The 17,036-nt window shown below is 41.7% G+C and overlaps 1 protein-coding gene across 1 annotated transcript in view; it reads right to left on the bottom strand.

Moving 5' to 3' along the window:
• FGGY (FGGY carbohydrate kinase domain containing) overlaps nt 1–15,762 on the bottom strand; it is a 197,314-nt gene extending 181,552 nt beyond the window's left edge. Inside the window, 3 exon segments of the mRNA XM_065553922.1 lie at nt 2,481–2,592; nt 5,388–5,599; nt 15,592–15,762. Of these exon segments, the coding sequence (XP_065409994.1) occupies nt 2,481–2,592; nt 5,388–5,588 (313 nt within the window). The 5' untranslated portion in view covers nt 5,589–5,599; nt 15,592–15,762.
• Nucleotides 15,763–17,036: the final 1,274 nt, after the last annotated feature.

Genomic DNA, 17,036 nt, shown 5'->3' with positions numbered 1-17,036 from the left:
GTGAGCCATGGGGGGTAACTGTCCCACTGTACTAAGCACTGGTCAGTCCTCAGATGGAGTACTGTGTCTCATTCTGGATGCCACATGTTAGGAAAGATATGGACAAATCAGAGAGAGTCCAGAAGAGAGCAAAAACATGATAAAAGGTTTAGAAAACCTGACCTATGAGGAAAGGTTACAAAAACTGGCCATGTTAGTCCTGAGAAAAGAAAAGCTGATAGACTTCAAATCTGTTGAGAGAGGTTATAAAGAGGACTGTGATCATTGTTCTCCATATCCACTGAAGGTAGGACAAGTAGTACTGAGCTTAATCTGCAGCAAGGGAGATTTAAGTTAGATGTTAAGACAATCTTTCTAACTATAAGGATAGTTAAGGATTGGAATAGGCTTCCAGTGGAGACTGCAGAATCCCAGTCATTAGAGATTTATAAGAACAGGTTAGACAAACACTTGTCAGGGATAGCTCGAGTGTCCTCTTTCCTGGCTCTGTGCTGGGGGCTGGGCTAGATGACCTCTCAAGATCCCTTCCAGCCCTACATTTCTATGATTCTATAACTCAGCTAGACACCTACAGAGACTCTTTCTCAATGCTTCATTGTTGTGAGAAGCATCACCCACAGCCCGCTCAAAAAAAAAAAAAAATAAGAGAGATAATTTGCTGAAATGCATTCACTTTGGAGATGGATAGCAACACCCTCGGCAAGACTACAAACACTTTAGAACATGAAGTGAAGAATACTTTATCTAAATCAACCTACAGAGGGCACGTTAGATAGGCAAAAGGTAATAATCCAACACTCCCAGCTTCTATCAGTTGCTGATACCATTGTGTGTTCAGGTGCATGGCCAATGATGTATACTTGATCCCCAAAGTGCAGACTAAGGAGAGCCACAAATGTGATGCACATTAATATTCCTGACATAAATTCAACTCAACGTTAAAACTGTGAGGCTGGCTGAAAAATGCACTGGAGCCACACAGGCAGGTACTAACATTAGAGAATTCCATGGATTATATACTTTTTATTTGAGGACAAAATTGCGTACAGTCACAAAATCTATTTTGGTTTTGCCCCTGCTCCTGGAAACTCAAGTGAATAACAAGTCGCAATCAAATCTGAGTTATGGATGGCCAAAAAAGAGCTGACACGGGTTGGAACACCCACAAATGATCTGGGACACACACACACACACACACACACAAAACCAAACCAAACCCTAGGCTAAAAGTTAGCAGGAGAGATTTTAGGGCAAAGGAGCTATTTTGACAAAGGTAAAAGGGGTGACTAATAGGCCTTAGAGTAGAAAGGGACTATTGTGGCTGTGACTATAATTATTGATTGCTGTACATATCAAATCTTAATTAAGAATTCACAAACTATCCTCATTACCCAGATCAGCTTGTGCTGATTCTTCTGAAACAATTTATTCAAAAATGAATGGAAAATTAAAATTCTAAAAAGCATCGTGCTGACCGTTAGCTGGCGGCACAGGGGCTCCACGTACTACTTCTCTAATCTAACGGGCACTTTACTCCTAAACGTTTGACATTGAATTAGCCAGAAATAGTATCTCAGTCTCACAAGTGCAGAAGATGCCCAGGCAAAGCCTATTCCTTCCCCCACCACCGTGACAGGCCCCTACCGTGATTCCTAACCTACACGGCTAAAATGTGCTAGTACCACATTATTCAGTTCTCTTGGAAAGCCATCATTTACGTGTTTTTAAAAATCAGTGGCTAGTTCAGTTTGGGGGGAACTTGTTTAGAACAAAGAAGTTGTTTTGAACCTAGCTTTCTCATAGGAATAAATAGTATATCAGAGGTGAGCTGAGTGAATGCTATATCAGGATGACTGATATTTATCCAAACCCTAAGGCAATGGTTCTCAAACTTTTGTACTGGTGACCCCTTTCACATAGCAAGCGTCTGAGCGCGACCCCCCTTTATAAATTAAAAACACTTTTTTGTATATTTAACACCATTATAAATGCTGGAGGCAAAGAAGGGTTTAGGGTGGAGGCTGGCAGCTTGTGACCGACCATGTAATAACCTCGTGACCCCATGAGGGGTCCCGACCCCCAGTTTGAGAACCCCTGCCCTAAGGGTATGTTTAAAACCCATGCTAGCCAACTCGGGCTCGGGCCTGTTTCATTGCTATGTAGGCTTCCGGGCTCGGGCTGGCTCCTGGGCTCTAGGTGACCCTGCAGCGAGGGAAGGTGCCAGAACCAAGAAGTCTACCCTGCAATGAAAGAGCCCCACAGCCAAAACCCAGTTTGTATCTGGCATTACAACTGAAATGATGAAAATCTAGAGAGAACTAATGTTCTTAGGAGATCTGTGTACCTCAAGGGGGCTTCTCATACAGACCCATGTCTACAGGATTTGGCCCTTACACAGGACATTATGGTAAAATCCTGGCTCCACTAAAGGCAGTAGCAAAATACCCATGCCAAATTTGGTTTCTGTGCTGGGGTCTTACCTTCATAATTAACTGCCAAGGGCTGAAACTGCTTATCCACAACAACAAGTGAACACGTAGCATCAAAACCGAGCCCTCGAATCCAGGCAACATCTACTTGTTGGATGACTTTCTGTGAACATACACAAGAAGTTCTTAGATACAAATATGCCCAGATGCATGCACATGCTAATGCTTTACAGACAAAAGGTTATAAACTGGAATTATAAACAGTGATGAGTCAAGCTCAAAACCCTCTGAGATTCAGTTTGCTTAAGCACCTAAAAATCTGGATGCTAACCCAAAATGTATACAAATTATGCAAGCCTCTTTGGTCTGAAAAATTGGGACTCAGTCTCATGAAAACCTCTCTTGCAGGCTCTCAGTCCTGTATCTTACAGTTCTGGTTGGAAGCAGGAAGCACAGGGGGGCAAAAAAGGAAAAATAATGGGAAACACGTTATGTTAATTTTATCTTCTTTCTGAAAGGTTTGGGTTGAATTGGGTGTGCGGCTCAGGCACAGGTTTGGGGGTGAGCATTTCATCTAGACCAGGGCCTCTAAAGCTCTGATTCTCTGCGCCACTTCTGGGGCAAAACATGTCAGGGAGTTTTTGTTTTTAACCTCACTTAGCATCTTATCACAATTAAATATCCTAGAAGAAGACTGCCTGTAAAATTGGTCTTAAGCGTATACTAGGCAGGGCCGGCTCCAGGCACCAGGCAACCAAGCACATGCTTGGGGCGGCACCTGGTAAGGGGCAGCCAATCTTGGGGTGGCGGGGGGGGGCGCTCCGGCGGCGCGGCGCTCGGCGCGGGCTTCGGCGGCGTGACGCTCGCGGGGGGGGGGGCTCAGCGGGGCGGGGCTTTTTTTTGCTGCTTGGGGCAGCAAAAAAGTTAGAGCCGGCCCTGATACTAGGACTAATATCACTGCTCTGCACATCGCCTTTGAAAGGCTACCCAGCAGAGATAGGCCTCAGTTAAAACCCTGGAACTCGCTGATCCCAGATCTTATGGAAGCTCTGAACTTTGTGGCTTGCTTGTGGTATTGCAAAGAGAGAGAGGGAAAAAAGGCACCCACGCTGACTAACTGGCAAGTGAGGTTGCTAAGCTTCCTAGGAGGTAATTATGGGTATGTCTACATAGCAATTAACCACCTTCGGCTGGCCCGGCTCAGCTGAGTTGGGCGCACAAGGCTTGGGCTGTGAAGCTGTAAGCCTGCTATGTGAACATGGGGGCTCAGGCTCTGGGACGACGCAAGTGGGAAGGATCTCAGATCCCGGGATCTTACCCTAGCCTGAACACCCACACAACAATTTTACAACCCCACAGCCCTAGCCCGGGTCAGCTGACCTGGATCAGCGGTGGGTGTTGAAATGCTGTGTAGACATACCCAAAGTGATACATTATTACTGCTTGGTGACAATAAAAAAAATCACTGTTTAGTTAGCACTGTATTGAAAAATATTTTCTTCAGAGCTGTTTGGTAGTAAGAAATCACACCCACTCCCCTGTAACAGGATCTGCAAGGTCTCTAGTACTAAGAGAAGATATTTTAGGGGTAAAAGGAAACACGAATGCAACAGCAAATCAATTTATAAAGACAGAGAAAATTAACCAGGCAGAGTAAAAGGGCTGCTTTGCTTATCCAGCTAGCCACTCTTCCCTCTCCCCCTCCATCTTATTCATATCAGGGCACTTGCTGCAGAGCCAGGCTCATTAATGTTTGAAAAGGCTGATCAATAACAAGGGAATGGTGAACTGTCCATCTGCAAATTACCAGGCATCTTATGAATATTTAAAGAGCCAACCTCGGAGCACAGAGCAGTCTAAGATTGCGGCATTTTTGAGGACGCCAAAACTGCCTTTTTACATTCACTGCCAATCAAGGTCACCGTACACTTTTACTAAGGGGATGTATAAATTAAGATTCCTGCCTCATAGATACAAGAGAAGAGAGGGAGAGGTGATCCCTTATATAGTCAGCATAGTAAGGTTTATGTCAGTTTCACAATAGGTGAATCAATGACCCAGATGCCAGTACTGGGGCTATTTTTGTCCCTTTATTTCTTCACTTTTGTATTATAGTCGTGCCCAGAGACCTCAGTCAGGATCAGGCGCTCAGTGTACTAAGCACCATCCCTGCCCCAAAGCGCTTACAGTGTCTCAGCTCTCCCTCAACAGCTTAATAAGGAGCCCCTTTGGGGCCCAGTGCAGTGCAGTTGCTCACTGCAGTGCATCAATTCACTTGTACATGCCAGTAGGTTTTGAGTACCCTTGACTTCCAAAAGGGAGGATGGTCTTGCGAATAAGGGAGAAACAAGAGGGGTGAGGTAATATCTTTTATTGGACCAGCTTCCGGTAGTGAAAGACACAAGCTTTCAAGCGCCACAGGACCTGAAGAAGAGCTCTGTGAAGCCTGGAAGTTTGTCTCTTTCATTAACAGATGCTGGTCCAATAAAAGATCTTACCATGTCAACCTTGTCTCTCTCATATCCTGGGACACACACGGCTACGAAAACACTGCAAACAATTGTGGATAAGGCTCAGACCAATGAATCAGGAAATCTGGGACTGGATCCTATGCTCACTGAAGTCAGTGATGGAGCTCCCACTGATCTTAACACCCTGGCTTCTATTTCCAGTTGTTTCAGATTAATTTGTGACCTTGGACAAGTCATGCAACCTCTCTGGTCCTCCAGTTCCCCACCTGTAAAATGAGGCTAGTGTCTGAGAGACTACATCAGCCATATCTAGAAAGTACTTCGGTGCAAAAAGTTTTTTTTATTATCATCAACCATACTGTACAGTAGCGCATGCACACGGAATGGGTGGGGGAAGGCACGGACTGCTAGCCTGCATCTCATTATAGAAGTTTAAATACTGCCCGAAGCATACATTCCTTCCGTTTTTTTACTCCCCAACATATACCTTTGTGACTGTGCAGCAAGCAGCCCAGATCTCATCAGAGGATTGCTCATAGTGGTCCGGTTGGGGTTCCCAAATTTGGATTGGCTGATCCGCATGCGCCACTATCGTCCCAGATTGGTCTACCAAAGCCGCACGAACACTTGCCGTTCCAACATCAATCCCAATATAGTAATTTACTGGATCCTGCTTCTCACTCTGCATTTTCAATAAGCCTGTAAAAGCGCAACAAGTAAAAAAAAATCTGGTTTGAAACACATTAGCATTTTACATATAAATAATTATGGTGATGATGTTTACAGTGATGATGAAAAGTTGTACTGCATAAAACAAAGTGCAGATCCTGTGTAGACATTTTGACTGTTTGGTATTAGAGCAGAACAATTTTTTCAAGTCTTCACTATAATTTTTAAATGAATGTGCTTCTTCAGTCCTCCTACGGCTTGTGTTCTTTTTCTGAAAACATTCCTGTACTTGAGCTTTAGTGGCATAAATGTTCCTGGAAAGCAAGCTTCAAAATTTGCAAACAGGAGTATGCATGATAGGCACGTGACCATTCATCCAATCAGGTGAGCATTTATATCTCAATCAAGCTGAAAGAATTGCAAATAATAGTTGAAACTAAGTGGTTCAAAGGTTCAGATAAGCACCTAAAAGTCCAGCTGCCTTTATGAATAATAAATCACACCAGAGAAACCTGCACAATTAGACTGAAACTTTCATTTTGCAGAAATCAAAAACTAGCAGTCAAGCATAGTCTCTGGGCACATGTGCAGGCACTAACCAAATACTAAAAAACTACACACACACCCCAAAAAGAAAATCAGCTCAAAAAACTCTCTCCAAACATTAAACAAAACAGTCCATACAAGTCATCAGACACATTTTAACAGTCATGATTTTGTTGGTTCTTCGGTTTTTTACATTTTCCCCACAACTACATGGCTTGCCTGCGATTCCAGCTCATTTTCATCCAGCTCCAGCCCCTTTTACAAATTACCTCACCATTATTTATTAATTTTGATTATTAGACTAATATGAAGGCTCCTACTCAACAGCTCCAGTTACCCTGCTGTCACTTAAGTACACCACCAGTTTTATAAACGTAGACAGCCAGACCGCTTAAGAACAATCTAGCCACAAAGCACCAGCCCAATCCACCTGAGATCCTTCACCATTATAGCCCCACTCTCCCCAAATGCCCACAGGAACAGATCAACCTTGCAGTGTGCACAGAAAGTCAACAGATCAACACATCTTGGAATGTGGGGAAAGCAACCTTAAAAAGTCATGGTTCCCTCCTGGAGATCACTCTACCAGCAGCGTCATCTCTTGTCACATCAAGGGGATTCCAGTTTGACCACCTCTGCTAACTCAGATGGGGCAGTATGGCACAAAGAGAGGGACAATCTGCAGGTCCCAGGCATTTAGGGAGTCAATGGAAGTAGAATCAGATGCTAAGTCCCAATCCTGCAAAGACCTGCACACGTGCTCCACTTTAAGCATGTGCATAGCCCCCATGGACTCAGCAGGACTACTCAAATGTTTAAAATTAAGTGTATGTATAACTCTTTGGAGGAATAGGACTTCAGTGGCCAGGTGCCTTCTGAACCAGTTCCAAAAACCAGTGACATACTGAAAATGCTGAGAGCCCTCTCCCTTAAGACCACAACAGCCTACTGAAAGATCCTTTCATGGACTGAGAACTGGTTAAAAGACAGGGAACAAAGGGTAGGAATAAATGGTAAATTTTCAGAATGGAGAGGGGTAACTAGTGGTGTTCCCCAAGGGTCAGTCCGTGGACCAATTCTATTCAACTTGTTCATAAATGATCTGGAGAAAGGGGTAAACAGTGAGGTGGCAAAGTTTGCAGACGATACTAAACTGCTCAAGATAGTTAAGACCAAAGCAGACTATGAAGAACTTCAAAAAGATCTCATGAAACTAAGTGATTGGGCAACAAAATGGCAAATGAAATTTAATGTGGATAAATGTAAAGTAATACACATTGGAAAAAATAAACCCAACAATACATACAATGTGATGGGGGCTAATTTAGCTACAACTAATCAGGAAAGAGATCTTGGAGTCATCGTGGATAGTTCTCTGAAGTCGTCCACGCAGTGTGCAGCAGCAGTCAAAAAAGCAAACAGGATGTTAGGAATCATTTAAAAAGGGATAGAGAATAAGACAGAGAATATTTTATTGCCCTTATATAAATCCATGGTACGCCCATGGATTTATAGCAAGTTACTAGTTTTCACAAGGCATATTTTGCACAAAGATTATTACAATGGTGTACAGGGTGTGGATACAGAGGTGTATTTGGTCACAATGTTCAAATAAAGAGTACTACATTTTATAAGTTTTTACAAGTTCTTCTACACCTTTTTCCCCCTGAAACCAGAACTTTTCTTCTAAAATTAAATAGCTTTAAAGCTATGATTATCTGTGTAGGACAGTCTATCACCAGGAATGGGTTTCAACACAGTACTGCTGTGCTTAAAAAAGCACCTGTTTATGTTGTGTGGCTGGCTAGGTCAGCATGGTACTGAATCAGCAGCAAAGTATGATGTAGTCACCATTATTATTGATCACTTCAATTGTGGGAGCCCCCAACCAAGATTGTAAGGGACATATGAATTTTTTCAAAAAATAGCCTGTGCCCCAAAGAGCTCACAATCTAAGCATTTGGCAAGGCAACAGCCAAACAAGGAGGAGGAAAGGGTCACAGAGAAGTGGCTGAATTAGGAACAACACGCAGAAGTAGATATTTTTTAATCTTTTCTAGGTATCACAGCAAAGGCAACTTTGAAAGAGATGTTAAAAGAAGAGCAATGTTGTGGCTGTACATATACAATGTTGTGGCCCATTTTATTCAACACTCCAGAAACTAGTTAGGCAGGAATTGACAGCAGGTTGTAGTGTTGGTGCCAAGTTGCAAGTTCCCTCTCAATTTCAGATAGTTTATATTTAGGCAGGAGTTTACCAACAAATCTCACCACCACTTCTTCTCTGACCTTCTTTTGTGACCTTCTAAGTAGCAGTTACATCATGGGATAACGCTGCAATAACCCAAGAGTTTTGGATCTGCCATTATCAGCAACTTAAGAAAATTCAACATTGTCCAATCAGGAATTTCTTGATTAGAAACTCCCAGGGTGAGGGAGTATGGGGGGAAGGTCACAGGCTCATGAGTCCAGTGAGAGGGTACTAGTGAGATGTTCAAAAGGCCAGATGTGGGTGGGGTGGACAGCCAATAAGTAGGGCCCTACCAAATTCACGGCCATGAAAAATGCATCATGGACCGTGAAATCTGGTCTCCCGATGTGAAATCTGTGTATTCTTCCCATTCCATTTTGTGTGCTTTTACCTTATGCTATACAGACACCTAAACAGCAGATAGAAAGTTGGTGCACAACAGGTGTTATGCTATACAGATTTCACCGGGGAGACCAGCGTTTCTCAAGTTGGGGGTCCTGACCCAAAAGGGAGTTGCAGGGGGGTCACAAGGTTATTTTAAGGGGGTTGCTGTATTGCCACCCTTACTTCTGCTCTACCTTTAGAGCTGGGCAGCCGGAGAGTGGTGGTTGTTGGCCGGGTGCCCAGCTCTGAAGGCAGCGCCATGTCAGCAGCAGTGAAGAAGTAAGAGTAGCAACACCATACCAGGCCACCCTTACTTCTGCGCTGCTGCCTTCAGAGCTGGGTGGCTGGAGAGTGACGGCTGCTGATTAAGGGCCCAATTCAGCAGGTAGCAGCACAGTAGTGAGGGTGGCAATACCATACCAGGCCATCCTTACTTCTGCGCTGCTGCTGGCGGCATCTCTGCCTTCAGAGCTGGGATCCCGGACCGCAGCCACCATCTCCAGATGCCCAGCTCTGAAGGCAAAGCCGCCGCCGGCAACAGCACAGAAGTAAGGGTTGCAGTACCGCAAACCTCCCTACGATAACCTTGCGACCCCCCCCCAACTCCTTTTTGGGTCAGGACCCCCAATTTGGGTCAGGATCCCCTACAATTACAACACTGTGACATTTCAGATTTAAATAGCTGAAATCATGACATTTATTTTTCCAATCCTATGACCGTGACATTGACCAAAATGGACCATGAATTTGGTAGGGTCCTACCAATAAATATGCTTGTTTTCTAAGAAAATTCACTAAGACATGAAATAAGTGACTGGGGACTATCTGCCCCACTATCTGCTACATGTGGCTTATTTTTGAGTTCCACTGGGCAGGTGGAGCACAGGCACTACTGAACAATGGTCTTCTTATGCAAGCTCAGTTGTTGAGGTAAAGATTGGTAAAATGTAATAATGGTGGCTATATGCCTTTGGTCTGCTCTAACAACAATCTGAGATATAAACTCAAGTTTCTTACCAGTACTCTTATTTCCTGGCCCTAGTCACATGAACCAGGTCAGGGTGACACAGATTAATATCTCTGTCAGATTACAGAGGTCACATTCACGGACTCCAGTAATTATTACTACCTCTATACCAGTCTGGGGATGTCCATTACAACCATTTGTATCCTGCTCTGCAATTTATTTCTTGACTGTTGATTGGATTGTTAGGCATCATCTACATAAGATAATGTTCCATTGTGATTTCACACTTGCTTTCCTAAAATAAAGTTTAGAAAGTTGGCTGCAAATGTTGATAACTACTTGTTAGAAATATCACTAACTATACTGTTCTGGATATTATCTCGTGTATTTCCCTCTGTTTCTCTTTATTTTGGCACTGCCTCTGACTGCTGACTCATTTAAAAAAAAGAAAGAACCATGAGAAAAGTAACTAACTGGATTTTATTTTTAACATAGAAAAATGGTGTTTTTAAGGTCTTTCACAGAATATGGAAATAAAAAAAATACTTTACACACACATACACACACACACACACACACACACACACACACAGAACTACTTCTAATTTTTTATTCCTCTTCCATATATGGCAGCCTTGATTTTAGATCCTTAATGTTTTTTGCTACATAGAGGGCAATTTTAACAGCTGTTAGAGCAGGGGTAGGCAACCTATGGCACGTGTGCCAAAGGCCGCACGCGAGCTGATTGACCAGTGGCACTCACACTGCCCGGGTCCTGGCCACCGGTCCAGGGGGCTCTGCATTTTAATTTAATTTTAAATGAAGCTTCTTAAACATTTTAAAAACCTTATTTACTTTACATACAACAATAGTTTAGTTATATATTATAGACTTATAGAAAGAGACCTTCTAAAGACATTAAAATGTATGACTGGCACGCAAAACCTTAAATTACAGTGAATAAATGAAGACTCGGCACACCACTTCTGAAAGGTTGCCGACCCCTGTGTTAGAGAATTAAGCTATATAGTACATCACTACTCAGCACTTAAAATTATGGCTTTGCAATGGAGTCTTACCACAAGCATTTGAAAACTGGAACCCAGTCAACCCATATAACGTTTACTTTCCTTTTTCCCTTACTAAGCAACAAGGGCAATGTGCGTGTGGCCATGTGAACAACAGATTATTTATGTATCTATACAGTATATATTACAGTCTATGAACAAACACTGTTTGACTTCTGCAATTTGATTGACAGTCACCAAGAGTAAGTCAATTAGCAGACTCCTGATTGAGCAATGAGCACATTCCTCATCTCTTTTTACTCGTCTTTCTCTGACTAATGACTCTTGATTAAACTTTTAGGAGCAGTAACTTAATATTTTGCAATAAAAATAAACTAACATTAAACATTAACCTTTTTTTCAAACCTATCACTTGCAACAAAGGCATTCTGAGCCATTGAGCTTGTTCAAAGGTCAACTTCTCTGCAACATGATCTAGTACACCTACATGTCATCTGGATCCATAAGAAAGCACTGTTATCTCTTCAACACAAAACTCACTGACTAGGGTCTCTGGTGAACAGCCCAAATCCCTGCAAAACTAAAACCTCAACAGAGAGGGTGGTAGAAAGGACTTGGCCCACGTGTTTTATCATAAAGTTAAAGAGAGAGAGCATGTGTTCAATTTTGTTTACAAAATAATCCCTTGTTACCAGAAAGGATACTGAACCAGGACTCATAACACTAGATCCAAGTAAATTCAGAGCCAGAGGTGGATCCCAATCCAAACTTCATGGCTTGGAACCCGAAATGGAAGTTCTCTATGTAATTTATGCAACAAATACTTTCTTCCCTCTTTTCTATTAATCAGGTTGCTATTTCACACCTCAACTGCTAGCAGAACACCTCACCCTCCCTGATTGAACTAACCTCATTATCTCCATACTGATTTATACCTGCCTCTGGAGATTTCCATTACTTGCATCTGAAGAAGTGAGGTTCTTACCCACGAAAGCTTATGCTCCCAATACTTCTGTTAGTCTCAAAGGTGCCACAGGACCCTCTGTTGCTTTTTACAGATTTAGACTAACACGGCTACCCCTCTGATATTTTAGACTTGTTGCAGTTAATATGATTCTGAACAGGGTGGACTGATTTAAACCAAAGCCATTTAATTCACCTATTTTGATTATGATTTAAATTGGCAAGCAGAAAACCTTGCTTCGATTTTACTCATGGTTTGCATTTGTACTTTTTAGTTATTTGGCTAAAGAAAACTTGATTGTCATTGGTTGGTAACCATTAAAACGTGCTGATTTGCAACAAAATATAGCCTTTACACTAAATTTGATGCTTCTTTTTGCTACCCAGGAATATATAATGTATCTATATACGTTTATTTATGCAACTAATAGCTTAATTTACTCTATTCAAATTTTTAATTTTTACATTTTGTATTACATTAGAAAATGGTAAATGACGCATTCCTTATTTATTAGATTATTAATTTTTTACTTGTGATTTGTGTCAAGCTCTATTTGGATGGAAATTCAAATCAACTAAAATGCACAAAAACTGAATTTTACATTTGTTTTTAATTAGTTAAATAAAAATACCTTAAATGTGCTGGATACATAGGGAACAAGGTTTATAAAAATATTTTGTATTTAAAACTAACTGATTTATTAAACAAGGGAAGTATTATCTATAGCTAGTTAATTGAACTGATTGTTTCTTGACATCATGTCCTTCAAGATTTTCAAACTCATCCTCTCATAGCTAGTTTTTATTCATCAATTGGAAGAGGAATTACAAGCTTTCTTGCTTTTTCAACTGCCAAGTGGTTTCTTATTTTTGTATAAACTAGTTATTGAACTGAACTAACTGAATAAACTGAAAGGAAGAAAATATTCTCTCTCCATCTGCAGAAGAAGCTACTGCTGTCCAAAGCTCCTTTAGCTCTTCAACAAGCTCTGGTTCAAGGCCTTGAGCCAGTAACTTCCACCAGTTCAGCAGTTTGACTTTCTTTAAAAGGTGACAGCAAACATGTGCTGCTTATTATCTTTTCGTATTTAATTTAAATGACTACTCTGTTATAAGTAGTTTAGATCTTAACATGGTTGTCAATTTAATGTTAAGGTTTTTTTAAACAAATAAATCTGTATTTAATTTAAATTAAAAAAAAAAAATCTCATGTAAAATAAAAGTCCAATTTTTTTATTTAAAAAAAATCAATTTTTATCCACCCTGATTCTGAGGAAAACAGAGTAAGCAGGAGCATGATACAGCAGAAAAGACACAGATACAGTCAGCAAGGTCTTTTCCTCGGGAATAATGTCAATAATGAGAAGCAAAATACAATAACAGAAGCTGAAAAGGAAACAAAACTCCTCATCTTGGTGTTCAACCCACTGCTATGACTCCTGGCGGTGGAGCCCAGCTTTCCCCCACAGGTCATTTGACTCACTGTTTCCCACACACCCAATTTGCAGTTCTTTGCTTGCGCACATGTGCCAGGAGAGAAAGAAGCTGAGCTGAGATTAACCCCCTGGTTCACTCTGAGCAGAGGATGCCTCTGCACCTTGTGGCACAAGAACATTGAGGCCTCTAGCCCCCATCATAGATTCATAGATTCTAGGACTGGAATGGACCTCGAGAGGTCATCGAGTCCAGTCCCCTGCCCGCATGGCAGGACCAAATACTGTCTAGACCATCCCTGATAGACATTTATCTAACCTACTCTTAAATATCTCCAGAGATGGAGATTCCACAACCTCCCTAGGCAATTTATTCCAGTGTTTAATCACCCTGACAGTTAGGAACTTTTTCCTAATGTCCAACCTAGACCTCCCTTGCTGCAGTTTAAACCCATTGCTTCTGGTTCTATCCTTAGAGCCTAAGGTGAACAAGTTTTCTCCCTCCTCCTTATGACACCCTTTTAAATACCTGAAAACTACTATCATGTCCCCTCTCAGTCTTCTCTTTTCCAAACTAAACAAACCCAATTCTTTCAGCCTTCCTTCATAGGTCACGTTCTCAAGACCTTTAATCATTCTTGTTGCTCTTCTCTGGACCCTTTCCAATTTCTCCACATCTTTTTTGAAATGCGGTGCCCAGAACTGGACACAATACTCCAGCTGAGGCCTAACCAGAGCAGAGTAGAGCGGAAGAATGACTTCTCGTGTCTTGCTCACAACACACCTGTTAATACATCCCAGAATCATGTTTGCTTTTTTTGCAACAGCATCACACTGTTGACTCATATTTAGCTTGTGGTCCACTATAACCCCTAGATCCCTTTCTGCCGTACTCCTTCCTAGACAGTCTCTTCCCATTCTATATGTCTGAAACTGATTTTTTCTTCCTAAGTGGAGCACTTTGCATTGTCTTTGTTAAACTTCATCCTGTTTAACTCAGACCATTTCTCCAATTTGTCCAGATCATTTTGAATTATGACCCTGTCCTCCAAAGCAGTTGCAATCCCTCCCAGTTTGGTATCATCCGCAAACTTAATAAGCGTACTTTCTATGCCAATATCTAAGTCGTTGATGAAGATATTGAACAGAGCCGGTCCCAAAACAGACCCCTGCGGTACCCCACTCGTTATGCCTTTCCAGCAGGATTGGGAACCATTAATAACAACTCTCTCAGTACAGTTATCCAGCCAGTTACGCACCCACCTTATAGTAGCCCATACAATGGGCTCCAAGCAAGCATTTTCCTGCTGCTGTGTGCAACAGCCTCAACTTCAGTGGAGCTCTACTCACGCAGAATTCGGGCCTTTGATGTTATTATTTGGACTTTGCAAGCAGAAAAATAGGAACACCAGATATGAGGAAAAAAGAAGGAGCTACCAAACTGACAGTGTCACTGCGATACAAAAGGAACGAGGAGTACTTGTGGCACCTTAGAGACTAACAAATTTATTTGAGCATAAGCTTTCGTGGGCTAAAGCCCACTTCATCAGATGCATGCAGTGGAAAATACAGTAGGAAGATTATATTATATTAGATATATACACACACCTCTACCCCGATATAACGCTGTCCTCGGGAGCCAAAAAATCTTACCGCGTTATAGGTGAAACCGCATTATATCGAACTTGCTTTGATCCGCCGAAGTGCGCAGCCCCCCCCCCCCCCCCCCCCGGAGCACTGCTTTACCGCGTTATATCCAAATTCATGTTATATTGGGGTAGAGATGTGTGTGTGTATATATATATAAAATATAATATAATCTTCCTACTGTATTTTCCACTGCATGCATCTGATGAAGTGGGCTTTAGGAAAATACAGTAGGAAGATTATATTATATATATATATATACATATATATACACACACACACACAGAATATGAAAAAATGGGTGTTGCCATACCAACTCTAATTGATTAAGGTGGGCTATTATCAGCAGGAGAAAAAAAAATGTTTGTAGTGATAATCAGGATGGCCTATTAACAGGCCATTGAGCCAACAGCCTTTCAGAGTAATAAGGCACCAATCGCCTCCTCCTTCATGAGTCACAGGAGGGACAGGACAGCTTTTGAAACAAGTACTTGTGATCAAAGGGCTGCAGCATATGATAAATATTTATAAGCTCTATTAAATAATCGTCTGTATAAATATTATTCAAAATGTGCATGGTGAAAACCACAGACTTCCCAGTTTATCCTTAAACAAATGTGCTAGTTTTCCCACGTAGGCAGTAAAAAAAAAGAAAAAAAAAAAAAAACTAACTGCCCTTTGCAAAAACATTTCATTCAAGAAAAAGAAAATCCCGAACATGGTTTGTTTAAATTTAAAAGGAATGACGGAGAAACCAGACAAATATTTCATTACAATTTAGTATTGAGTTTTGTTTGTCTTACCTTACTTTATGGTTATCAAACTGCCTTGAGTTAAAGCTATAGTACCAGGAGACACTACACCCACACACGCAGCAGACCGGTACTCCGCAGAAATATTTATCAGCTGTAAGTACAGATTTTGTGGTATCATATACTTAAACTCAGGGAATTATAAAGGATTGACACTTTTTTTTAAACTTTGATCTTTGGAACTTTGCAGGCTGCCCGGGCCCGGGCCAACAGATCATGTGTAAATAGCATGTTTTTGGTAGTGCAGCTGTTCTTTTTCTGGGGATTATAGGGGAAAAGATTAGCAAATTAGGCTTTATAATCTTAATATGAAAGTTTCTAAACAGTGCGTTAAACAAAAGTTGCATGCCAATGTCAGTCTTTATGAAAGGGAGATAAAATGGATAAAATATCTTTGACAACACTGTGCCTGGTAGAAAGTTCAATACTATGTTGGCCTTTTAGTGATACAAAAAGCTAACAACAAAACAATTTATGGCAGTGTAATCAAGATCTCTTCTTAAAGGCAAAGTACTCCGGTCCTCTTTCCAGGACAGCATAAAAGTCACCTATGGGGTGGGGGAAAGGATAAACCAGAGGACACTAGTGCTGTTCTCTCACAATGCTCTGAATGCCCCCAGGGGCAGTGCTATCACCCTATCAACAATGGCTTACTTCCCACTTAGGCAGTGCCAAAAGAAAGATTACATGCACAATAGCTCTGTGGTTCTGGAGTTTGTATGCATGCTAACAATAAAAACAACTGGAACAGATAACATACTTACTCTAAGGTTGCTCTTTATCACTGTATTGTTCATTTTTTAAAATAAAATCTTCCTCCTTGATGCAACTTTTTTCCTTCACTAATAAATACTTAGCCATGTGAAAAGCTCCATTGGCGTACCATGCACTTTACAAAGATGGGGAAACTGAGGCACAAAGCGCAAGAGTGATTTGCTCAAGACCAGTGGCAGAGTTGCATATAGGATCCAGGCCTCGGAACTCTCAGTCTAAATTTGTTAGTCTCTAAGGGTACATCTTCACTTACCAGAGGGTCCGGCGGCAGGCAATCGATGTTCTGGTTAAGACGCGATAAATCGATCCCGGATCGATCCCGGAAGTGCTCACCGTCGACGCCGGTACTCCAGCTCGCCGAGAGGAGTACGCGGCATCGACGGGGGAGCCTTCCTGCCGCGTCTGGACCGCGGTAAGTTCGGACTAAGGTACTTCGAATTCAGCTACATTATTAACATAGCTGAATTTGCGTACCTTAGTCCGAAGTGGGGGCTTAGTGGGGACCAGGCCTAAGGTGCCACAAGTACTCCTCGCTCTTTCTGAGGATAGAACTGCATCACATTCTTTTTATTCTTTCATGTCTATATTTTTTAAGTTTTAAGTACATATAGAACAAACCTCTGGTCTTACCTATGCTGGCGTAAGTCTGGGGCACTCCTGAT

This window comes from Chrysemys picta, chromosome 8, assembly GCF_011386835.1.
Source record: "Chrysemys picta bellii isolate R12L10 chromosome 8, ASM1138683v2, whole genome shotgun sequence".
NCBI classification, from domain to species: Eukaryota; Metazoa; Chordata; order Testudines; family Emydidae; genus Chrysemys; species Chrysemys picta.
The sequence above is the reverse complement of the archived record's forward strand: the minus strand, read 5'-3'. Positions and strand labels throughout refer to the sequence as shown.